Source organism: Centropristis striata, chromosome 8, assembly GCF_030273125.1.
Source record: "Centropristis striata isolate RG_2023a ecotype Rhode Island chromosome 8, C.striata_1.0, whole genome shotgun sequence".
Classification (NCBI taxonomy): domain Eukaryota; kingdom Metazoa; phylum Chordata; class Actinopteri; order Perciformes; family Serranidae; genus Centropristis; species Centropristis striata.
The window spans coordinates 20,672,286-20,697,047 of record NC_081524.1 but is presented as its reverse complement, the minus strand read 5'-3'; the positions used below and the strand labels follow the sequence as shown (position 1 = coordinate 20,697,047).

The 24,762-nt window shown below is 40.2% G+C and overlaps 1 protein-coding gene across 8 annotated transcripts; it reads left to right on the top strand.

Annotated features, from left to right (window-relative positions):
• Positions 1–24,207, top strand: etv1 (ETS variant transcription factor 1). Of its 8 annotated transcripts, none has more exons than XM_059339641.1 (13): positions 1–287; positions 547–658; positions 1,065–1,155; positions 1,484–1,531; positions 6,250–6,303; positions 12,454–12,583; positions 13,832–14,020; positions 15,171–15,418; positions 18,846–18,914; positions 19,002–19,070; positions 19,162–19,331; positions 20,902–21,003; positions 22,602–24,207. In XM_059339641.1, the coding sequence occupies exons 1-13, from the start codon at positions 148–150 to the stop codon at positions 22,821–22,823; spliced, it is 1,644 nt and encodes a 547-aa protein (XP_059195624.1). In that variant the 5' UTR covers positions 1–147; the 3' UTR covers positions 22,824–24,207. The 8 variants fall into 8 exon arrangements, with proteins under 8 accessions (XP_059195624.1, XP_059195623.1, XP_059195625.1 ...); XM_059339640.1 differs by having other exon boundaries at positions 18,843–18,914; XM_059339642.1 differs by lacking the exon at positions 1–287 and having other exon boundaries at positions 549–658; positions 6,250–6,307; positions 18,843–18,914.
• The last annotated feature ends 555 nt before the right edge of the window (positions 24,208–24,762 follow it).

Genomic DNA, 24,762 nt, shown 5'->3' with positions numbered 1-24,762 from the left:
ATAAAAAAATAAAAATGCATGACACTTTAATGTTACCATTGACTTCTCCGGTGCTTACCGCCTGCAGCCGTGCGTGATTGACTGCCAGCAATCTGATCCAGTGAAAGACATTGACAACCAATAGGAAGCGGAGTGCGGCTTGTTTCCATGGGAGGCCCCGGGAGGCGCTGCCAAGCCGCTAGAAAGCAACACAGTGAGCGGGGAGAAGCGCAGGCAGCAGCCGGGACTGTGGAGATCCTGCACCCGCTCCGTGGCACTCTGCGCGCGGATGAAAGCGAGGTCGCTCGGTAAGTTTCCACACTTGTATAAGTTTATTCTATCGTGCATATCACATCGGCTCGCCTGCAGCTCAGCTCGCTGCTCGTTTACGCACGAAATTTGCAGATTGTCAACTTAACTTTACGGCAGCGCCGGAGGTGTTGTCGGTAATTTCCGTCTTTAAAACAGTAGCAAGAGGTTTCCTGAACTGAAATGCGCCCTAATGAATGACACATCCATTCATGTCCTCTTTGTTTCTGCTCTCTATCCATTTCATCATCTTTGAAGGGTGACCGGACCGGAGACTCTGGGGACTTTGCAGATCTCTCGTCAATTAAAGCCACAGCGGTGCAGAATGGATAGATTTCACGACCAGCAAGTGCCTTATTGTAACTCCAAAGTGAGTTATCACTGACCTAAAAAGAAGAAAACAGATGCAGATCATCTTTTCTTGTTCTAAAATGTCTGTTCTTCTCTTTAATACTTTTTATTTGTTTTGATCTCATCTCCTGTCTTCCTTCCTGCTGCTGCCAAGACTCATTTCTCCCTCAGGGACCATTTAAGTTTCATCTAATAATCAGAGATACACAGCTTAACAAGGTGCCCACTACTATACACAGCACTATTGGTCATGCACCATGTTACAACTTGTTAATTATATCTGATCTGAGGTCCCTTTTGCATGGCTTTAGAAGTGTGTGAGGCATCAATGAGTGGCTCTTTCAGTTGCACGTGTGCTGCAGCCAACAACAGAATTACCATTGAGGGAAGGAATAAATTGATTTGTGTCTCTTTTTTTTTTGCAGAAGCCGCAAGAAAAGACAACGAGCTGCGAGAGGCCAGCAAATGACAGAAAGAGAAAATTCATTAAGTCGGACCTGGCCCTGGACACTGAAGGTAGGCAGAGGGCAGAGGGAGAAGTTAATTTCACGGCTCCTAAACATTTAGCAAAATTCAATTGGTTTGTGGCCACCTGCGCTGCTAACTACAGAATCTCAATTACAACACAGCGGCCTGTGATGATTCTCACAAGCCTCTGTCAGTGGTCAGAGACACAAATTGACTTGTTATTAGCTGCACACGTGCCCACTGAGCTCCAATAGCTCTGATGGCATATCAGCCCCGCCGTAATGAAGTCAGTTGTTTCTGATGCTCCTCCAGGGGCTTTGACTGTGTTTTTTAACTGCCTTCAAGCCTTGTTCTCTGCTTCGGTTTCCCCCTCCAGAGCTCTTCCAGGACCTCAGTCAGCTGCAGGAGACTTGGCTGGCAGAAGGTGAGTGTTTTAAATCTCGAGCAAAAAAAAAAAGGAGGAGAGATGGGTAAAAATGGATAGGTTGTGAGGGGGGAAAAAAGCTGCCTGGAGTTACAAGCCTAGCGTCGCAGTCCAATTAAAAGCCTGTGTGGAAGAGGCACCTTGTGTGTCATGCATACATTAGAGACTGTGAGCGAGGGGTCTTGAGGGAGACAGAGGAGGCTCTACCCAGAGAGTGTCATCACAAATTACCAGGAGAAGGCTCTCCGACGCTCACTGTCTCTTCTGCTTTTGGCAGGAGCTAACGCACTGCACGCCAGCCGCCACCACCACCTCCACCTCCACCAGAGCTCTGCTCTAGCCTACCAGCTCTCTCTCTCTCTCACACTCACTCTCTCATCTGCTCTCTCACCACCTTCACTCCCTCTCTCTCTCTCTCTCTCTCTCTCTCTCTCTCTCTCTCTCTTTGCTTCCTCTCAGCACACCTCTCTGTCTTCTCCAGCTGTACCATCACCTTGTCTTCTTCAATTTCATTTCTTGGCGGCAAAAAAAAGAAACAAAAAAAAGAATGGATCTATAATTTTTCTTTTAATCGCAGACTTTTAAAACACCAGAATCAGTCTCTCAAAGTGACGATTGATTTGAAAAAAAGAAAAAAATATTCATCCATTTCTTTGCTTTTTAATTTTTTTTTCTCTAATGGCAAGACTTGCTCATTGTGGTCTAACTGAGACGTGATGCTTCAGGATTTAAGTGCGAGTGTCCTCTTTCCAGCGTGTCTGCAGCACCGAAGTTTTGGTTAGTGGTGAATATTGTTCATCTTATTTTGACTTTCAAAGTGTTTTTATGTGCATGTGCATGTTCAACTTGGTTTTTCTTTGCTTGACTTTTGTATTTGCATCTCACTAGGATTCAACTCGCTTTTAATTTTGCATGTTATCTGAAAGTTTATATGAGTAGAGTTATTACATTTTGCAGTTTTACAGTGAAAAGTAGAAGATGTTCAGATTTACTGGGAGTAGTTTTTGATTCGAAATCCACACAGTGTAAAGTTGTACAGTGTGAGAGCACTCATCACTTTTAAAAGGGTGATTTGAACTATTTTTTGCATATATAGAAATCTGAAAAGTAAAACAAATTGCTAGTATTTTTTCTGTAAATTAGTCAAAAATACTGGTGAAAAAAATCAGGTTTTTCTAGACACTTACAACAACAATAACAACGTAACAATAGTAACACTAGAATCCATCATCCCTTTACGACTATGTGCTGCTTTAAACATGCAGTGTTACAAGAATAGAAATATGTAACCATTACAAATTAATAGTTTGCACTAATTAAAAAAGAAAACTATTTTTTAAATTCAAGTGAAAAATGTAATGCTTTTAAAAATATCTGTTTTAATATGTAAATTTACTCTTGTTTTTTTTAGTCTTTTAATTGAAATTGGGATAATTAGAAATTATGAGAACAGCTCGACATGTAATGTAAAAAATAATCCAATTTTAAAAAGTGGCACAATTATAATTACTGTTGATATTATGTTGTTTTATTTGTGTAAATCAAGTCAATTAGAATTTGTAGTTTTATGTATTTATTTTTTTGTAATTTTTCTATCATAGCTTTGTTGGAAAAAGTTGCCAATCTGCCTTCAGAATATCTTTTCCCACATCAGTCAGTGCTCAGGTTGTAAAGCCATAAATCTAGTTGTAAAGTAGATCTCTCAAGTGCACGGTATAATTGAATCAACTTTGATACTTTAAAAAAAATAAAATAAGGATTGAATCGTAATACATCCCCTGGAAAAGTGTGTGGAGAAATTTTAACTCGCACCCTTCACACAGGTGAATAAGACCCTCAATCATTTATAGGCTCCATCTATTCTTTAACACATTTGAAAATCCTCACAGTGCAATCCAAAGCTTTTAAAAAATGAAAAGTATGCTTTGAAACAGATATTGGAGTAGTTGAGCCGAATCTGAGCAGCAGTTAGATTATGAGGTGACGCGCCGCACACCGCAGGGCGTGTAAAAAGAATAAGACACGATTTAAATATTTCAGTATCCAAAGTGAGAAAAGAGACGGCGGCGGCTGATAAGAGGTATTACTGTTAAAGATTACAGTTCTGCCTGTCATGGATCAATGTGATGATGTACGCTTCAAGATTGTAGATTTAATGAATGACTTCCTGTCCATTAAGATGAAAAGGAATACCTTCCCATTTCTAAGATTTATTAGTTCAGGTAATTGGAACAAGAGGAGGAATTATGAGAGTCAGACTGAATTTCCGACTCAAAGACCGAGAGGTTGAAGGTGTTCATCAGCTGACCCCCACAGAGCACTTCAGCCCTCCACCTCCACCCAGGTTTTTTTATTTTTATTTAAGTACCTTTCTTTAAGAAGAAAAGATCTCATTTATACATCTCGAATCCAAAGATTTCTCTATATTTTTGCTGATGTTTATTCATGGATTTATTTGCTGCTGACAACAGAATTTCTCTTTGAAATCGGTGTAGGCAAAATGTTCGATTTGTTTAACACACAGAGCTGTTGCAGGTTCAGAAACGCCTCCGATAGTCTCTCTCTTGCTCAGGCCTCGTATTTACAACTTCTCCCTTTTCATCCTCACTCCTTTTTTCCCTTCTGTCCTTTTTTTGGGTTGTTTTGTGAATGGCGGCAGATTTCCAACTCTGCCGTTCTCCGCAGGAGTTTGTTGCAGAGATCAGCTGGCTCATTCACAGACTGAGGCCGGTGACTCATCCATCCTGTACAGTACTTCCTTTTTGGACACAGAAACACTGCTGCCTTCTTTTCTTTCTCCCCCCTCTTCTCTCCTCTCTTTGTCCCTTTCCAAGTTAGGTTCTGTGAAGTTTCTGCAAGTTTGTTTGTGTTGTAATCACGAGACGAGTTTTACCCTTGTTCTCTGTGTCTCAAGTTGATGCTTTTTTAGAGGTTTCAATATGATTTATCTGGTTTTAGGTAATATTTTATTGAAATTTCCACAGCATAGCCCTTTAAAAAAGCATGCGACAAAGTGGAGTCATAGAGTGAAGTTGTTTTCCAGATCAACCAGGCTAAAATGCAAATTTTTTTTTTTTTAAAAACTGCGTACAATAGAGTGTTGATGGCTTTAACCTCAGCAGAGTCTGGAGTGAAATCATTACACGTCTTTGTTTGCTGCTCTCTTCACCTGCTTGACATTGTTGGAAAATATGGAGCAATTTCTCCTCTTGATCTGTTGATTGTTTACTCTCCTCAATTCGCACCTCTGGCAAGAAAAAAAAAATCCCTGATCATATCAAGAGTGGCAAAAATGGAAAATCAGTGATATTTTTTTCCAAGATCTCTAGGCATGTCGAGACGTGTAGCCTACAGATCCAGCGATAATGAGGATCCACCTCATTGTGTGTATAAATAGACGTGCTAATGACACATTTAAATCTCCTTTTGCCAGAGAGAGATGAACTTGAGGGACATGGCGAACTGTCACTGAGTGTAAATATGTGTGATATAAATATGTACATGCCTAATTGGAGCCGGAGCGGAGCAGGCTTCATTATTTTAGCATTAGCCTGAGTGCAGGGGCGTTTGAAGCACAGGTGAAGCATTGGAAGGTTTGGAACAGACCTGACTCGGTAGGTACAGGTGGATTCACCAGTAGGGAAGAAGCCAATTAGATACTGTTAACAATGGGTGTTTGGCTGCTGGCAAGGAGTGAGAGCCGAGGCTGCCGAGCAGTCAATGGACAAGGCGACCTCAGGAAGTGGAATTAGGAAGTAGACGGTCGCCTGAAGCAAAATATTAAATCCCTCACAGGCTGGTGTTTGTTGGAAAACATGGTTCATGTAAACTCCTTTTCGTAAATCATGAAAAATATTTTTGCTCGTAACCATTCAAGGTTATTTTGCACATTTGTGTTCTGTAATTTTGGTGCATTTCCTGGTTGCTCCCCAGTATTTTTTTTTCCACTCAAGCCAAATAAGTCTGATTTTATTAAAACAAGCGATAAAATCTGAATCTGGTAATTCCTTTTCAATAGAAACCTGTTCTAAGAATAATTTAGCATGTGTGTCTGTATGTTGATACAAGACACAGTGAGGCCGATTGTTTCACTAAAATTTAAGAAAAATGACTTTGAGATTTAATTTAATTAAATTCTGAGCCGGCATTGACAAGAAGTCTTAGAAGTGCTCAGAAAAATGGAAATTTGAACAACAGGGCGATCATTGTATGCGGAGGAAGATTGTGTAGTATGATTGAAAGCTCCGGAATGACTAAACTGACTTTGGGGCGAGATTGTTTTGTCAAATAAAAACTTTAATCATTTTTTTTTTTTAAATAAGTAAAAATCTTCATTGTATTTTTTAAAATAAAATAAAAATAAGATTTAATAATAGACAAAAAAATATTTGATAAGATAAACATTCTTTTGCCATCACCTAAAGGCTGTTGAAGCAAATAAAATGTTATTTCACTTTTTTAAAGGAAAAAAAAAACAGGCACGAAGAAAAACAAAGTACTCCTTCCTTGCCCTGATTTCCTGTAAAACATATTTTCTGCAGCTGTGTTCTTCAACCGACAGTAGAGGCAAACAGTGCTGGGATAAGCCAAGCTAATATCCCAGGAGACTGTTTGCCAGAGGAGGGTATTGGGCTGTAGAGAGCTGTGATCAATGCTGCGTTGTCCATCAACTTCAGAAACAATCATTTCCTTTCTTCTTCTCTTGCTTGTGTCTTTAGCTCAAGTTCCCGACAATGACGAGCAGTTCGTTCCAGACTTCCAGACTGAAAACTGTGAGTAAGAGACTCCATTGCTTTTCTCTGTGTGTTTGTGTGCATGCTTGTGTTTATGTGTGTGAACATCTGTGGCGGGGTTTTTTTTTTCTCTCACTCGTCCCGACTGGTGTTTTTGTACTCGCAGAGAGTGCGTGTGCTGGTGTGTGTTTTTTCCATGTCTCTGGGTACCCTCACCTTTGCTCACACAAGTGCTCTCTGGAGAGCTGCAGCAGTCTTGCGGGTCTGCAGACAGGTGCATGGGTGGGGGGGCATTTCTGTGTGTGTGTGTGTCTCTCTCTCTCTTTCTCTGTCTCTATATCTGGCTCTCTGTTGCTCATGTACCTCTCACCACCACTGAGATATTATTGCACTGTGATTTATTTGCATAAACATCAGAATATTGTGGCAGATTTTTTAGGGGGTTGAAGTGATATTTTTAACTGCAGGGTAGGCCAAACTGCTGTCAATTGATGGCTGTTTTGAAATTTTTTAAATAAAATTTTTCTCCTGCATGACCTTTCCTCGAAGTGTTTTTTGTACAAACCATCCAGTGTGGTTAGATTTTCTAAATCTGGCAGTTTAATATTAGTTAATACTACATTTATCCTTTTCAGTAGAAGGCTTGTTGGCCTCCTGGTATACAGCAGGAAAATAAGAATGATTTTATTGCTTACTTTCTTCTTGCAATAGAAAAAAAAATCTCTTTCTAAGAGACAAAGAGAGAAAAAACTAATTCTATGTCCTGACCTGAGCTGATTTTACACTCACAGTAATAAGGATGAGGCAGTTAGTTGCTCTTCACCTGGTCGTACACGGTGGTTGCACACGGTGGCTGGTGACTTGGCACGGTCCACTTCTGGAGGAAGTAGTGCCAAGGTGGGGACAGAAATGGAGTGAGTGGAACTCAGTGGGACCCGGAGCGAGCACATGTCTTTCGGATGAGCCAAAACGCCCATGAAACTGTGAGAAAAGACACAAAACAAGTCTTCCCTATGTCCTCTATGCCCTTTAACCTGGAAACTAAGTTAGACAAAGTGAGGAACGTGAACAAAGAGGAAAGGTCATATATGATTTTTGCATTGGCAATCACATAGTTTTACAGTAGATTGAAATATTTTAACAGTAAGATTAAGAAATGGGTCTGGCATTAACATAATTCATAGACCTTTTCACCCCTTCTGAGGCAGATCACAGCCTGAGAGCAGGCTGTGTTGGTTGCAGAGTGGGGCCTATGTTTTTCTCTGTTTTTGTACTATTCCTTGATTATGATACAAAAAATGTTCAGAACTCAGGCTGACGAGAACAGTATCTTCTGAAAAGTCTTGCTTTTGTGTTATGTACTTAGTGTGTGCCTTTAAATATTATATATATATATATATATATATATTAATTCATTGAACTGAATAAAGACAAGCTTAGATTGGTCATAGTATACAGAGGGTTTCATTTAAATATTTGCCCTTTCAATTAATCCGGCTTGATTTTGAAACACCACAACTAAAAACCTGAAGCTTTGGTGTGAATTAGCCTAGCCTCCAAATCCAAGATGGATGGAGGAGCGGTGTGGTGTACAATAGAGAACCAGAGGTCACCGAGACTGTCCCGTTGTCCTTCAGAGGTAGCCAGGGTGGGTGGCCACGGTGGCAGGAGACTGCTGACCATCTGAATTGTCCTGTTGGCAAACCTGCAGCAGACTGGAGAGGCACTAACAGATGGCGGGAGGGTGAGGGCACCGTGGTTGGGCGCTCGAGCAGGCATCCCAGCCGGCAGCTCTCCCATATGGGTTCCACCGAGCCGAGAGATGGAGGGGCGGACAGCGAGGTAGAGAGGCAGAGATGAACATGGAAAGAGCTAGAAGTTGTAAGAGTGAGGAGACAGCGAGTGTGAAGTAATTACATGTATTTTCCTTACTGTCAACAAATTCCACGAAAATCATACTCACATTAGTATTAGTAGCAGACCTGTCCGTGGATCCAAAGACTGAGAGATCTTGTTCCTCCTGCCACAGAGCTCCATTGTTAAAAAAAACTTTTAAACAGCTGTCAACAAAAGCATTGTTTTCTTCTCTTTAAGTAATGTTAAAAGCAAGAAAACAACAGTGCCAAGCTGTTTTAGGAAATTGTGTAGTTCCCTATTTAAACTTTAAACCACATATTTGTGACATGTTTTTACTCTTACTGTTTTATACTGTATAATTTTTTTTTCTTTTCTTTATGGCTCCTTAATGGTACAGTGGCCTATTTGGGGAAGTCAACATGCTTTTATACAATGAACTAATACTTACAAACAAATTGGTTTAAATGCTGCATGAAGCTCAAATACGAAATAAAACTCATTGGTGTCTTAATTTCCTCACTATTCATATTATTATGAACTTGCAGCCGTAAATTATGTCAAATTAGTATTTGAAATTATTAATTATTTCATTTGAATTAATTTAAATTAACTGAAGTTGACAGTTAATTTGATATTAGCTATGTAGTAGTTAGCCTCATAGATTGCAAGCTAGTTTGCTATCTCTGGTTGCTTGTTGGTAGCATTAGCAAAAGAAATGTCTTGTCTAGAAACAATAGTATTTATTGCATAAATGTAAAGTTAAATAGTTTTATCTGTAAATGTCGTAGTCAAAGTCAGTATTAGTCAAAAATGTTTATCCAGTTGTGTTGTTAACTTAATTGTTTGCTAGCTAGTTTCATATCTGTTTTGGCTAGTTGGTGACATTAGCAAAAGAAAGAACTAACATTAGATTATAAAGTTAACTAGTTTTAACTGTAAATGCTCAAAAATATCATTGATAGTAGCATAGTTAGCATTAGCCAATACGTTATTTGTCCAGTTGTGTTGTTAGCCGAAGTGTTTGCGAGCTATATTGCTAACAGTGATAGCTAATTGGTAACATTAGCAAAAAAAGTAACAATAGTATTTATTTATTCGTAAAATATGTTGATAGGATTGTAATGAATTGTATTATCTTATTTTTAGGGTACTGAATCCATTAAAAATATAATATATTAGTATTATAATAGCTGTTAGTCCGTATTCTCTCTTCTTTATTTGTACGCGTTGAATTAGCTGCTTTTAAATTTTCATAAATATATATATACACTGGTAGTTCATTTATTTCATTAAAAAGCAACAGAAATGTTTAAATGTATTGATATTTTGTTAAGATGGGAGGAAGATTGAATAAAAGGTTGAGACAGAAAAAAAAAGGAGGGCAAGAAAGAAATTAAGGAATCTGCGTTCAGGAGTACTGTAGCTTCAAAGGTCGCATCAGAAAGGCAGTGTTGAAATTCCTTTCCCTGAGTGTTATTTTATATTTTCATGGCCTCAGATTTATCACCTCTCGAGAAGCTATGGCAGATTCTCTCAATGTCGACTTCGCACTCTCCATCCATGCAGCACAGAAGCAGCATGTGAGCGGCCTCGAAGCGAAAGTGTCCTCAGGCTGAAGGAGGAGAAGGAGAATTTTTCTTTGTCTCAAACTCCAACACAGATGCTTACCATTAGCATAACTTAGCAGGGAACGAAGGAGTAGAGGAGGTGTAAAATGAGGCCACACGTTACCAGCAGATCTGAGCCTCCATCATTTAACAGCAAAGGCGAGCACCTACAGTAGGTGAAAATGGAATGGAGGTTTTTCACTGTTGCCAAAAGACCTGTATTTTTTTATGAATGGACTGGAGAAATATCTGCCAAACGTAGACACTGGTTCTGCCAAAACACACCTTTTGTAACAGAGAATACACAACATTTGGGGCCAAGAGTTATTTGATAATGTACAGAAAAGGATTGGCAGAAAAAATGACAGCTAAAATTAGACTATTAGAACCAAATTATCTAGGAAATAGAAGGAAAAAAATGTGCAAGCCTAGACAATGAATTGTGTTTTTAGCCTTTGACCACATGGTTTATTATCCTTTAAAGCAAAGATTTCTATTTAATCTGTACATCAAAGACCAAAGAAAATTGCACAATATTTGACTTAATGGCTCTGACAGAAAAAAAACAACAACATTTGCATTCAAAATAGACCTAGTAATTGTTCTAACTGCTTCTACTTTTAAACACCCTTCCCTCTCGGTTAATCAATATGTAGATAATGAGAGCAATCAAGCAGTGATGGGCATGACATTCTGGACTAAAAAGGAAGTCTCTGTTTTAGTCAGAGGCAATGCCCTCGCTATTGATTTGTGTACCTTGGCACCCCACTGACGAAATCTATTGTGACATTTCCATTTCTAATTTAAGGCCCCTGCGCTGCAGCACACGTGAAGCTATTGTTCTTAGCTGCTGTGACACATGCAGTTAAACACAGCATTTTTATATGTAAATTTAATGAAGTAGTAGTGATTCAGTGTTAAATGAAGGAAATAAATGTTTTCCAGCATGAGGAGAGCTATAAACCAGGAAACATGGGACTCAGAAAAAGAAATAAATGTATGTTTATTGTAGTGGGTAATTAACATGACACTGATTGTGATCTCAACATTCAAAACTGAGGTATTGTTTTGACTCCATAAGCCTTTAACGAGGCTTTGCCATGCCCGCGTCGTCAAAGGTCTCCCCTCAGGAAGTGTCTCTTTGACCTCCGATCGATGACCCGGAAAGGTCAGGCCCCCAGCGAGGGCTGCGAACAACCCCTGAGCTTTGTCATGCCGGGCCCGTGTGGCCCGTCCCCCAGGGGCTCGGCTGTGCGTCAGATGGGGTGTTGGCAGATCGACCCCTGCTCGTACGGCAGCTGTCAGTCAGCCGTGAGAAAACTCCCCAAAACATCCTCTTCTCTCAGCTCCTTGCAGCCGTAGAGACCATCCGGACTTTGCGTGTGTTTCAAAGAAAAATACTCCCAAACCACTGACTTAAGTCTTTCGGGTGCTCAAATGTCTAAATGTTTGTACTTTGGCTGAACCAGGAGTTGATGGATTTCCTCTCTCCATTCATAATTTCAGATTTCTTTGTTTTAAACTCAGGAAAAAAGACCATCTCTCATCCTCAAACGTCAGTCAAAAATCATTGCCTTCAACTGTGGGATGGCCTCACCGCCGCTTTGTGTGCAGTCGCGGTGAGACGGCGATCGGCGAGGCAACCCGAGCCTGACTTCATTCTGACTGACTGGGTTTTCGTCAGAAGCGCAGCCAATTGGATTAGCGTTGATCATGACTTGAGATGATGGCATGTTAATCAGGACTGATCAGGCACTTAACAGCCTCTCAGATGCACCAGGCTCACTGTGGGGCCATAGGTAGAGAGCGCAGTCCCCCACTTCAGATCAATGAGCCTTGTTGTTGTCGTCTGGAACGTATTGACAGCCAGCTGAAAGCAGATAAAGCATTTATAGGAGCGCGCCGCACACCCAGTCTTATGATTGTCATATTTCACTAACAGAGTCCCTGTCAGGGAACGGCCGAACAAATGAGATTTGAAGTGAGTTGTTTGTGCAAGTGATGTCAAAGACATGTCAAATCTGTTGGTGGACTGATGCCTAGAAAAGTCTTTTAACTGTAACATATCCATCATGAATTCTCTCAATCAGTAATGTGCTTGGTGCACATTCAGATACACATACTGGAATCTGTACTTCAATATGGCTGTTTTCCTGTGTAGGAAAACAGTTGGACAGGTTTATCCTTCTGTTAAATATCATACAATCCCCAGTCACATCAGCTACCACAGCTGCATAAAGACAGTGATTAATCAGCAGCATTTCCTCCCCCAAAAATATGAATTTTATTACTTTTGTTACATTTTTTGTGAATGATTTGTCAAACATAGCATGACTAATGATAGAGGCCAGCCATAAACAGCTGCTAATGCTACAAAATAGAAATAATTTAAGTAAATTTGAGTCCAGTCATATTATAAAGGCTATTTCAGGGCTTATTCGCCCTGCCTAACATTATACTCTGCAGAAAACACTGACCCCCAACAACAAAAAAACTAATCTGCACCTTCAATACAAAAAAAATAATTTGCACCTGCTCTTAAAAGCCCCATTCTCTGATACCTAACAAGTTGGTGTTTGATAGGGAGGTGGTTCATTGTCATTCAGTATCTAAATTAGATTTTCTCCATTTTCTTTCTCGTCTCCCTCCCTCTCTCTCTCTCTCTCTCTCCCTCTCTCTCTCCCTCTCTCCCTCTCTCCCTCTCTCTCTCTCTCTTGGTGTGTAGTGGCTTTCCACGGACTGCAGCTGAAGATCAAGAGGGAGCTGCACAGCCCGTGTTCAGAGCTGAGCTCCAACTGTAGTCAGGAACGGCCCTTCAAACTCCAGTATGGAGAGAAGTGCCCGTACAACGTCAGGTGGGCACTGCACAAAACCCAAACATACTTCCAAAAGACTTAAAATATCTCCTCTGTGAGACAACTCTCTGACAGTTTAGAATTGGAAACATTCAAAATAAGTACATATAAGTACTGTGGTCCCACAGTCTGCCCTTTACCAGCAACCAGAGCTTTATTGTAAAATTGTAAAAAATAAAAATAAAATAAAAAATGAGCTAAAGCAAAATAAATCTTGCATCGGTCATATCCATAGTTGAAAATTATTAAAACATTTTTTATATTTTGCACTTTAATCAAGCCTCTGTTATTTTAGGGATGGTGAGTGTTGAACTAATGTTGGGTTTTTTTTTTCATCTTTCAGCTCTATGATATGTTTTTTATTATTATTTGTCAAACTGGCTTTGCAAACATTAGCAGCATTTCAAATTGGATGCACAAGAAACTGCTGCCATCTCTTATTTCACTTCTAAGCAAATCCAAATGCAGTTGGTAACAGTCATGCTGATTGTTTTTTATTTTACGTAAGATGAACTGATTTGTAATACATTACATCCATTCCACTTACATGCTTGTGTAATGACCTTGTATGCAGAGAAAAAACTCTTTCATAAGTGATGAATCATACGTGTGATTCATTTCCTCACCTGGTGACCAAGAATAAAAAAAATGCAAAGTCCAACATTTGGCAGGGCTCGCTTTACATCAAAATCTCCACAGTGTACGCCAAGACGTGGCGTGACGTTCCTTAATATATCCATTAAAACAAGTCAGCATGCATCAGAGCCAACATTTCATTGAAAGGACAAATGTGTGGCAAACAAAAGAGAATCAAGGAGATCTTTACTAAACTCAAATTCTGCATGATAAAGACATTCATTGAGATTTAGCTTTGTAAACATGTTTTTATTCTGTCTTTTGTTTGACAGTTAACAAATTCAAAGATATGTTCCTCTGGTATGGTGCTGTAAAGTATTGGAAAGGGAAATAATATTAAGTAAAATTGCAAAATAGGAATGCCTCTGTTTTTTTTCTTTAACTTTTAATATAGATTTGTATATTCAGCTGTAGTATTTTCCATATTGACCTTCCTAAAAGCACATCAATAACAGAATCTGATGCATAAGATACAACACAAAGCATAGAATGAGTTCTGTAGCGATCCATCATGATGAAAGCTCACATATTCATTATGTAGAGGGACTCAAACCAACAAACCCTGGAAGTACTGGAAGCATGTTTTTAATTCTTGTCTCGTGTCTGCCACAGTGCCTATGAGCAGAAGCAGCCTGCAGGAATGAAGCCCTCCAGCCCAGTGACGCCCCCCTGTAGCACCCCCGTGTCCCCCCTCCATCATGCCTCACCCACGGCGGCCCCGACGCCCAAACCAGACAGGACCTACGCCCACATACCGGCCTCACAGCCGCTCCCTGACAACGCCTACTCTATGGACCACAGGTACTGCAGCCCTGATCATTTACATCACCTTTACATCCCAGAACACATTATAATAAGATGCAGATCAGAGTTTAAGTCACAGTCGAATCTCATTGGTTGAGGGATTGTTAAATGGGAGGAGCCAAACAAATGCAATACACATGATCAAATAGCTTAATGTGAAGATGTAAGTCAGCATATGTTAAAACCAATGGCAATGACTTCATACAGAATTCATGACTTAAGAGAAATGGTTTGCAACCTTTTTGGCTTTTGAGAGAATAAATATCTTTTTTTCAACATGAGACCCACCATCACTGGTTCTTAGTTTTTCCTGGTCTTATTGAACCATATAGAAGCTCGAGGAGGTAAAACATTATTCGACAATTAATTAAAAAAACATTAAACATCATGGACATTGGAGGAAAAATAAAAATAGGGATTCACAATATTGGATCTCTCATCATCATAAAAGCGTGTTTAGCCGCTGTGGGAGAAGTGAATTTAAGGTTTGTAGCCACAGTTTGCTGTAACACATTTTATTTTCCATTTTACAAGACGTTCTTCCACTTAATATTTGAGTATCAGTTACACATGTTTTAGATTCTTTGTTCTGCCTTTCCTGCTTACTTTGCTCAAATTGTGACATTTTTGTCTCATTTGAGCATCAAAGTTTATTCTTGACCTTCGGCAACAGTGTATGCAACAAAATATCAAAGCTTTTGTTTTGTAACTTTCCACTTTATTTTTTGAGCAAAAATGTAAAGTGTTGTTCAGTTCAGTTTTCTGCTTTTCTTTGTTGGATGTGATAGTAAAGTGAATATTTTGAGGTTTTGGACAAATCACAAGCAATTTAATGATGGCGAGGAATACTTTCTGATATTTTGGGATAAAAAAAAATCATCAGTTTGTCAAGAAAACTAGACAGACAGACAGACAGACAGACAGACAGACAAAAGGACATTAAGATCCTTTATTAATCCTTTACAGGAAATTAGTTGCAACCACTGACATACTGACTATTATAAAGTGTCATATCATATATATATATTACATTGTTGCAACTGTTGTCATCATTCTGTCCTCGTAACAGTGTAAAAGTAGACTAAATGCAGTTCCTTGCTCTTTGTGTGTCTGATAATGGATCCACTGACTTGGTGTCGCTCCTCAGATTTCGACGTCAGCTCTCAGAGCCGTGCCACTCGTTCCCCTCCCCGCCGACGATGGCTCGGGACGGACGGCCCATCTACCACAGGCAGATGTCAGAGCCCAACATCCCCTTCCCTCCTCAGGGCTTCAAGCAGGAGTATCCCGACCCCCTGTTCGAGCACCCGGCCATGATGGGGGCGCCGATACCCCACACGTACCCCCCAGCCATGATGATCAAACAGGAGCCGCGGGACTTCACCTACGACTCAGGTGAGACATTAAGAAATCAAAAGTGCTGTTGTGCTTCGGCTGCTCTGGTAAGCAGAAAGAGTCATGTTGGAGTTGGGTTTTTTTTCCTGCTGGAGCGTTATCATTTCAGGAATGGGAGAAGACATGGGAGGAGGGGGCGGCGTTTATTGAGTTTGCCCATTATTAGGGCAGGGGATCTGGTTGGGCCGGGTGTCTGTGCCGGTCGCCATTTCCTGTGGTGCTCTAATAGAAAAGAGGAAGAGGGGGTGGGGGGTTGGGGAGGGGGGGCTGTGCCTGGTCACAATCCAAAATCCGCCCTCCCACGCTTGTCCGCTCCCTTTAGTTAGAGAGTAAAGGGACCTAATCATCAGCCCGCGGCCTCAGCGGAGCCTGAGGCTACATCAGGACATGAATGAACATACGCCGGACTGCTGGGTTCATTCACGAGGCGGACAGAGAGGACCCAGGAGAGCCGAGCTGGAGGAGAGTCTGTGTGACCAGTCAGGGAGAAAAGCAGCCTCTTCCCAGGGCGATCACTTCGAGGAAAACACTCTGGGCCTCTTTCAGCTCTCTGTTACGCTGGAATCTTTGTTTTCAGAGCAGCAGCTCTGCAAGTAAAGCCGAGAAACTTCACAGTAAAGCCCCGATTGATAACGGATTTTTATTTTAAACAATGACAAAATCAGACAAAATCACTGATTACTAATATGGCATCAAATATAGTGAATTTTTTGAGCTACAATGAAAAAAGACACTTTCTATGTGCACCAATATGATGCTGTAAAGGTTCTCAAAAGGCTGCCTCTTAAACAACTGACTTTTATTAAAGATATTTAACATTATTATACATTAAAGATATGATACATTACACTGTCGACCAATTCTAGAAATAAAAAACTAAGAAAATAAAGAATAAATTACAATTAATAGCTAAATGAACAGCAGTACTGTATGTTCAGCATCGGTCAATGGCTGATCCTTAAAATAAATAAAAATATAAAATAAATAAAAATTATGATATGATCCCAAGCATAATTTTCTGCATTATATGTTCTGTAAAAAAATTTTTTTTTCCCTTTGATCTGGTTATTTAGTTTCACAACCATTTGGTTACTAAAATAAAATACAAAAAAACTTTTTTTTTCTTGATAAATTCTCTCCACCTGTCAGGTTGTATGTCTAAAGAATCAGGCTGCCACTAACAATCATTTTTATTATTGATTTATCTAATATTTAATATTTCTGCCAATTATTTTGTGTCAAGGGGAAAATGTCATCAATTTGTTTGTTGTATCTGACTAAAATATTTATTCATAATGATAAAAAAAGATAGAAAAAAAAAAGAGAAAAGATCACTTTTTAAAAGCCGGAACCAGCAAATGGTTCATGACATTTTTACTTGATAAATGGCTTGAACAGTTAATCAAAAATGGTTATTGATCTGAAAACAGGCTGAGCTGTTAGATATTTGTTTCAACACTAGTCAGGATATTAGATGAACATTTCACTGACTTACAAAGAGTGCAGAAGTCAAATAAAGTTTATTTCTGAGCTTATTGTCATCACAAGAAACAAGTAATTTATGCTCTAAAGCTTATAAATAAAGAGAGAGAAGATGTATATTGGTTTATAGTGGCCGAGTCGTGTGTCCAGCACTGTAGTGTAGATCCAATATGGAGCATGGCAGTGAATTTATTATCAGTCACAGTGGAGCATGTTGACTGGAGCAGGCCTGTTGGAAAGGATGGGAGGGGAGCTGGTAATTTCATTAGCAGCAATTTCCTCTACAAGCCCATTACTTTGATGAAGTTCAGAGAAATGTTTATGGGTCTAAATGAAGGGCCTCAGTCTGTTTATTGAACATTCACTTTGTAACCTGTTTGGCCATTTTTTTTTTGATCACAAGCCTCGACGGAGATGTCTGTGTCATGGGAGGCTCTGACATTTACAGTAAATGGCCAGTCGTTTTGGACAGCAGCTGGCGAAAACAGGCTTCTTTTTAGAGAATTATGTAAAATATGATGATATTTGGTAGATGCTAGTTCCCAACCACCAAACGATGGCAATATTTTTACTTTATTGAAGGCCCTTCTATGTCCTGCTCTACGTCTGATTGGCTTATTCTGACCTTAACGAGTCTCCCTCCTCATGCCAAAACCCAACGAACTAACCCAACACCGTTTGGTGGTAGGGATCTAGCAGCTGCCATGGTAGTTTTGGTTTAAAATGATAAAGAACAGTGCTTATTTCTCTAAAATGATCAGGGAATCCAGGTGGAGGTTTGATCTCTTGTAATGTCCAAGATTTGTTAAAGAAAAAGTGAACCCTGGTCAATATTAGAGGCACCGATTTATTTATATCCTTAAATCATCCTTCAATTATATCATATTAGCCTTTTCTATTACATTACTAAGAAAATGAGGCGTAAACTAGAATGGCAGACCTCTATCAAGGCTGATGGTGCATTCACATACTAGTTCTACCAACGTTGGTGTGTTCATGAGTTTTAAGTCGTAATGTGGAAACAACGTGGATGTTCCACAGTTTTTATTGGTCAGAGCGTTTAAACAATGAGTCGATATTCAGTATTTGTGACCACAAAGAGCAAAGGAACCAACATTTCCAAGTTGTTCTACCAACTTTCTTTGGCGTTCACTTGATTTTCCGATTATTCTGACACTTCATGAATGCAGCCCAATTATCTTTTCTCACACTGCTAACAAAAGTTAAAAATAATTTCTCTACCGCCAATTAAATGGGGAGTCTAATGGATTCTTTCTTGGTCAATGCCACAAAATTTCACCAATTCATGAAAATCGGGTCACTAGTTTTTCTGTAATCCTTCTTGCAAACAACTCTATTGTTATGACACTCAAATATGATTGTTTAGGTCTGTTTTTGTATGAAACGGCATCTTTTTCCAATCAAGCTCCAACCATTTCAAACCTGTGAGAAGAGCTCAGAGAAGAATAAAAACACTGAAATCTTTTCATATAAAACAATCAAAACTGTTTTAACTTCAGCAGAAAAATAGTAAAATGAGATTGAGGAAATCAGCATGTGCTGCAGTAACACGATAATCCAGTGAAGAAGTCGGACACCTTCGGGTTTTGTTTTGAACAAAAAGTGTGTAAAAGCTTTGTGTTGACCCCTCACATTATGAAAAAACTTACATCATGTCAGCTTGTGTTTTCACACGAGTGCCGTGTTTTCATTGGGTAGTAAATCTTCCTCTGAGTGGAGCCGCTGGGAGCGAGTATTAGCAGGGTGATATAGTGAGCTCGCCTGTGGCTGGGAGCCATTGCTGGGGGGCATATTCTTTAATCAGAGCCAGTGGTGCATTGAGTGAACAGGCTTTGACTGCTCTCAGATAACTGAGATAGTGTTCTTAATGCTGCCTCCGGGCCCTTTAACACCCACTCTCCCGTTCTCTCCTGGCTCTCAGCAGAAGTGCCTAGCTGCCATTCTGTCTACTTACGGCAAGACGGCTATCTGGCTCACGCTAACAGGACCGAAGGTACCAACGAGTGAATCATGTGAGGGTGCACTCTGTTTCTCTGCTAAATGTGATACCAAACAGTCCTTTTTTCATCTTGTTTTCCAGGTTGTATGTTTGACAAAGTGGCGAGGCATTTCTACGATGATACCTGCGTGGTGCCTGAGAAGGTTGAAGGTGAGTTCACCCCCCCGAGTGCACTGAAACTTGCCCCCTGTGCAGGTGTGTTGGGACGCCGTACAGTAACGGTGTGTCGCGTGTCCTCTAGGTGACATCAAGCAGGAGTCAGGCCTGTACCGCGAGGGCCCGTCGTACCAGCGCAGAGGCTCACTGCAGCTCTGGCAGTTCCTGGTGGCGCTGCTGGACGACCCGTCCAACTCCCACTTCATCGCCTGGACCGGCCGTGGCATGGAGTTCAAACTCATCGAGCCAGAGGAGGTGAGAGGAACATTATATCTCTATGTCTAATGAGATGTTTGATTTCAAGCACCTTTTACCTAAACCAAGGGCATTTTACATGCAGATAACAAGAAAATGACATGAAGAATACCATATATTTTATATATATATATATTTTTAATTAGTATTTTTGACACTGCCCAGCCTCAGGACCATGCCATGTTGCTTCTGTGTGTGACAAATAAATACATCCTTGAATACTTCAGTTTATTTCTTTAACCGTTAAGTGACCAAAAAAATCCTCAACCTTTTTGATAATCAAAGAAAAATCAAAGCCAATCATTGCTTGTTCAAGCTTCTCAAATGATAGCATTTGCCACTTTTACTTATTCTTTATTCAGTTTATTAGTTATATTTTTATGTTTTGAGCTGTTGGGGTGAAACAACAAGCCATAGAAAGATGGAAATTTGGGCTTTTGGAAGTCATTGTGAGCATTTTTCACTGATTTGACATTTTTAGACTTAAGTCAAATGTAAAATAATCAACAGAGTAACTGATAGGATTAATAATTAATTGCGGCTGTGTAACATTAATATCTGTGCCTGGTTAAAACGTGAGTTTTCAGTATGTCACGGCTAAATTTGCCAGCTTGTGAGGCAAAATTAGACATGTGTGTCAAAGGTCGACATTTGAAGTGTAATGAATAATCTCTGCTGGTAAAGTGGTAAAGTCAGGTCTGGATTTGTCATAATAGTTTTTCCTATTTATGTTCTACTCCACCACATCCATCCAGCTGACCCTTAAGGCCAGCGCCTGCTAAATATTTCACAGGACGTATTCCTAAAAATATAACCCATGTTGACGGTTGGGCCTTTTGAAATGGAAACAGAGGCTGGGTCTGTGTGCGCCCACATCACACACACAGTGGGGCTCAGTCACTGTTGCTCGCTGTTGGAGGATGGAGGAGGATGCAGGTTGCAGGCGGGGGGTGGGGGTGCAGAGCGGAGGAGATAGAGGGGTACCTGGCAGCGGTCCACGCAGCCCGACAGCGTCCCGAGGCACGGGCCAGCTGCAGCTAACAGGGAGGCCCATTCATGCCATCAGGTGACCAAACGCACTCGCTTTGGGACGCCGCAGACAAACGTTAGCGAGCAGCTTCTGCCTTTTCACCGTGCAGGTAGAAGAAAAGACAGCACTCGTGTTGTTGTTTTTTTGGTGGAAAAACTGAACAAAAGGAGGCAGCAAGGAAGGGAAGAGAGGGAAAGTGAGAGACGCTGACGAGAGCACGGTGGGGCTGTGGGTTTGGACTGCGAGGCCGGGTGGTGGGTGGTCTGGTAGACAGGTGCTGTAACATCTGCTGCCTCCTCCGCTGGGTGTGTGACAAGCTCCTAATGAACACATCCCTGCTCAGGTCTGCTCAGGCTGGACACACTCTAATTACTGTTATTAGGAAAATATGGATTAATAAGTTTGTTTAACATTTCTGCTGCCGCCACGGTGCCGTCAGGAAATCAGGTCGAGCGTGCGTGTCTGTGTTTGATGCTCCTGCATTTTGGCATCCTGCTCTCTTGTTTATGTTTACCGACTTGCCTTTGTGTTGTTTATCAGGTGGCACGTCGGTGGGGGATACAGAAGAATCGACCGGCGATGAATTACGACAAGCTCAGCCGATCGTTGCGCTACTACTACGAGAAGGGAATCATGCAAAAGGTAATAATAAATCTTTGAAGATGGAGAATATAAACACACAATATTAAACAATAAAGGACATCTCTGTTCTGCCTTGCTCAAACCATGAAAACTCACCAGTTTCAGAAAAAAAGTTTGGAACTTATGTTCACAATCAGTGTTGATTGACGTCACCTGTTAAAGGAGGAGCATGTGCTAATTCCTCTCTTATATAAGGAGCTGGAGCTCCCTAAAAAGGTGAACCTGAACCATGAAAAACAACTTACTCAGAGCCCCTCTGTCTAATGGATACTCTTGGTTTAAGGAAGGAACATGTAGTGAAGTTTTCTCAGTGCTGTTCAGGTGCTGTTTTTGCAGTTAGTGCACAAAAAAATCAAGAATATGAACTGTTTTATACTAAATTTAAATGATATAATACTTCTGTTAGATGTCAATCAAACTGCATCCTTAAAAGAAATAAAAGAGACAGCAAAGTGATTTTTCTAAAGAAATCCTGGAGCTTTTTCACCACCAGCACAATCAGCTGTGAGCAGCTCCTCAAGCTCATTTGTGCTATGCATTGTAGGTGCATGGTGGACCTCAACAACACACTCAAAAATTCATTTTTTAAAAATCATTATTTACTTGAATTTCTGGTGTGAACACACAAGACTCAAAACATGCTTTAGGGACACAGATGGGACACCCTTTAATGATCTTCTCTCAACTTGAAATTCTATGATTTTCTAGAATGACCCCAACCGTAGAAAAAGTAAAACATCCCTTTGTTCATATTTCCACAAATCTTGTCTTAGGGGTTGTTTTTTAACCTGGCAGCTATAAAATCAATTTCATACAACAAAAACCATAATAGAACATGAAACGAGCATGCATGCACACACCTTTGCAGTACCTTTATCAATAAAACTACCGGTAATACAAATAAGCCCCTACTTTAGTGAAACAGTAAACCAATTATGACAGGTGAGCTGTAATAATAACAAGTTGATTCCACAGATTTAATCTAGTTTTTCTGCACTGTAAGAGGGAAAACCATCAAGCTGTTTTATTTAAGGCGTTTAGTGAAGGTGGGTCATTTTTGACCCTTAGGTGTATACATAAGACAACAAAAGGGTTAAAAGAAGGAACTCGTAAAAGAAAAAAGTCTCCACTGTGACAATTGCTGCCTCTGAGAGACGTTCACGTCACCAAAACACGTTGCACAATGTTTTATTCGCCAAATATTATCTGCTATTAATTTATTCAGGCATATTAAACCTGACTTGAAGCTGTTTTTGTGGGTCATCTTTGAAATTTGTCAGGGTTATCCATTAATATTAAGAGATGGAAGAGGTTTGAAAATATGCGTTTTGAAAAATTTGTGTGAAAAAACTGACAAATTGACAAATGAATATTCAACCTTTTTTTTGCCCACTGATGGGTTAAGATGATGATGTTGTAGAGAATACTCTGAAAAGATGAAGGAAAAAATAACCACTTAGAGTATTTAAAAGTGTGTTGGGTTGGGAAGATGGGTTTGATGGACTCCTCGCCTCGCTGTGTGTTTGCTCTCAAAGTTAGAAAAACTCCAAACTGAACCCTCATTTATTTATTTCCTCGTCCTGTCCGTGTCTGTCCAGGTGGCCGGTGAAAGATACGTCTACAAGTTTGTGTGCGACCCCGAGGCCTTGTTCTCCATGGCGTTCCCTGACAATCAGCGGCCGGTGCTGAAGACGGACATGGAGCGGCAGATCAACGAGGAGGACACGGTGCCGCTGTCGCACTTTGACGAAAACATGGCCTACGTACAGGAGGGGCCCTACTGCCCGCCACACCCCTACAGCGAGGGCTATGTTTATTAACGTCAGCCCACCGAAACACACACACACACACACACACACACACACCTCCACCGTACCCTCCCCCCGCCTCCTCCTCCTCGTCCATACACCTGAGACTGTCATGTCCTCTAATTCACAGTCGCTCCGGGATTAAGACTGAACACACACATGCAGCGGAGCTTCCCTTATCTCTCTCTCTCTCTCTCTCTCACACACACACACACACACACACACACACACACACACTCGTCCTCTTTTTTCTGACGTTGAAGCCGCACAGCAGGATGGAGAGTGCACTTTATGGACAGGCAGCGCAGCGTTAACCTGCCAGGGGCTAGCTATGTGGTTGGCTTTTTACAGTTGTTTATGTTTGTACATTTAATGTGGGACTCATTCTGTTCGTTTTTTTTTTTTTATTCTTATGATTTTGAGCATGTGGCGCCCCGGAGAGATAGGACTCAGCGGCTAACTCATGGTCACACACGGACTAAATCTTCCTGCAAAACAAACTCGATGGATGATCGCTTCTCTTCGACTCGTCCTCAAACGGCCATCCTGTACTTTGATTTAAAGTCAAAACTGGCAACGTATTGTAACGATGCTTTTACGGTGAAGTGACATGATTATAGACTTGGAAAAAGTAATGTGATGATGATAATAAAAAGAGACACTTAGCGACCATCAGTGAGAACTGCCTCGCCGCCAGTTTGATCGCACCTGTTGTCCGCCTCCAAACTGTAGATCTCATCATGTCGCTGTGTTTGCTGTGATGACATAAAGCCCCGGACCATTCTCTCAAACAACCTCAAAGTAAAGACACAAAGGTGCACTTGAGTGATGCAAATGGAAATCCGGCCTGTGTTTAGGATAATGTGTAAAATAACTCATTCACTGTAAACAGCAGTTTTTCCTTTTTTTATTCTGAATCATTCATGTGTTCAGTTTTTTAATGAATAACAGGTGGAAGTGTATGTACAGATAAAGTGGACACACCAATCAGCACATTCAGGACATTATTTGCATCCCTAAAAGTAAAAAATAAAAGACAGATTTTATTGGATTAAATGATAAGAAATCAAACATCAAGTCAAATATTTTCCCTTTTTTTCTCTGTTTTGTTCCAGGTGAACATGAGGTGTACATTTTGCTTTGGGTTGCTTTTTGTTTAAAAAAAAAAAAAAAGGTATAAGAAATATTTAGAGTTTTATAATGTGATGAAAAGACATTCATGTTATAATAAAAAAAGAATAATGTTCCATTGTATAATCAGGTAAACGCACATTTTGTTGCTGCTTCAAATTGTAAGTGTATTTTCCAGTCTCAAGAAAAAAAAGAAAAAAAAAGAAGTGCGGCAGTTACGACCTGCTATTCTGGATTTCTCTCTCTCTTTCATTCTTTTTTTTATTTCAACTTTGTTTTTTAATTTGTTTTTTGTTCAATTTGAGCATTAAAAAAGAATCTGGTCTGAGTTCTGTTTCTCGGTGTTCACGTGTGTGGGATGGGATCAGCTATAGCAAAAATCATAAAATAGCTCAGAAAAACAAAGTTATCGCCACTTTTCAGATGTTTTACGTAAAATTAATCATGACGTAAAAGTTATTTATTCTCCTGCCAGTGTTATTTATTGCTTGCATTGCAATTCTTAAGGTGATTTCCACTCAAACTTTGTCACTTTTCGGGTCATAAATTTACATACTGGAAGCGAGAAAACGTGTGTGAGAAGACTAATAGATTATGGACTCTTGTCAATTTCCAGGTTGGAGAGAAAACTCCCAACCACAAAGCATTTAACCAAAGTGACACCTGAGGAAAAATCAATGGCTAATTTAAGACACCACTTTTTCATGTAGGTGAATTGTTTCTGCTCTTACAAAGACTGGCAGTAATGAAAAAAACAACACAGTACCACTCCCTTAAAGTTATTATTTCCTTCTGCAAAGTGTCACTATTGCTAAAAAAT

Coding starts and splice junctions, on each gene's coding strand:
- etv1 (XM_059339640.1), top strand. CDS start 148: ATGGGAGGCCCCGGGAGGCGCTGCCAAGCCGCTAGAAAGCAACACAGT. Junction 14,021..15,170: donor GCCTACTCTATGGACCACAG/GTACTGCAGCCC, acceptor GTCGCTCCTCAG/ATTTCGACGTCAGCTCTCAG. Junction 19,071..19,161: donor GGTGCCTGAGAAGGTTGAAG/GTGAGTTCACCC, acceptor CGTGTCCTCTAG/GTGACATCAAGCAGGAGTCA.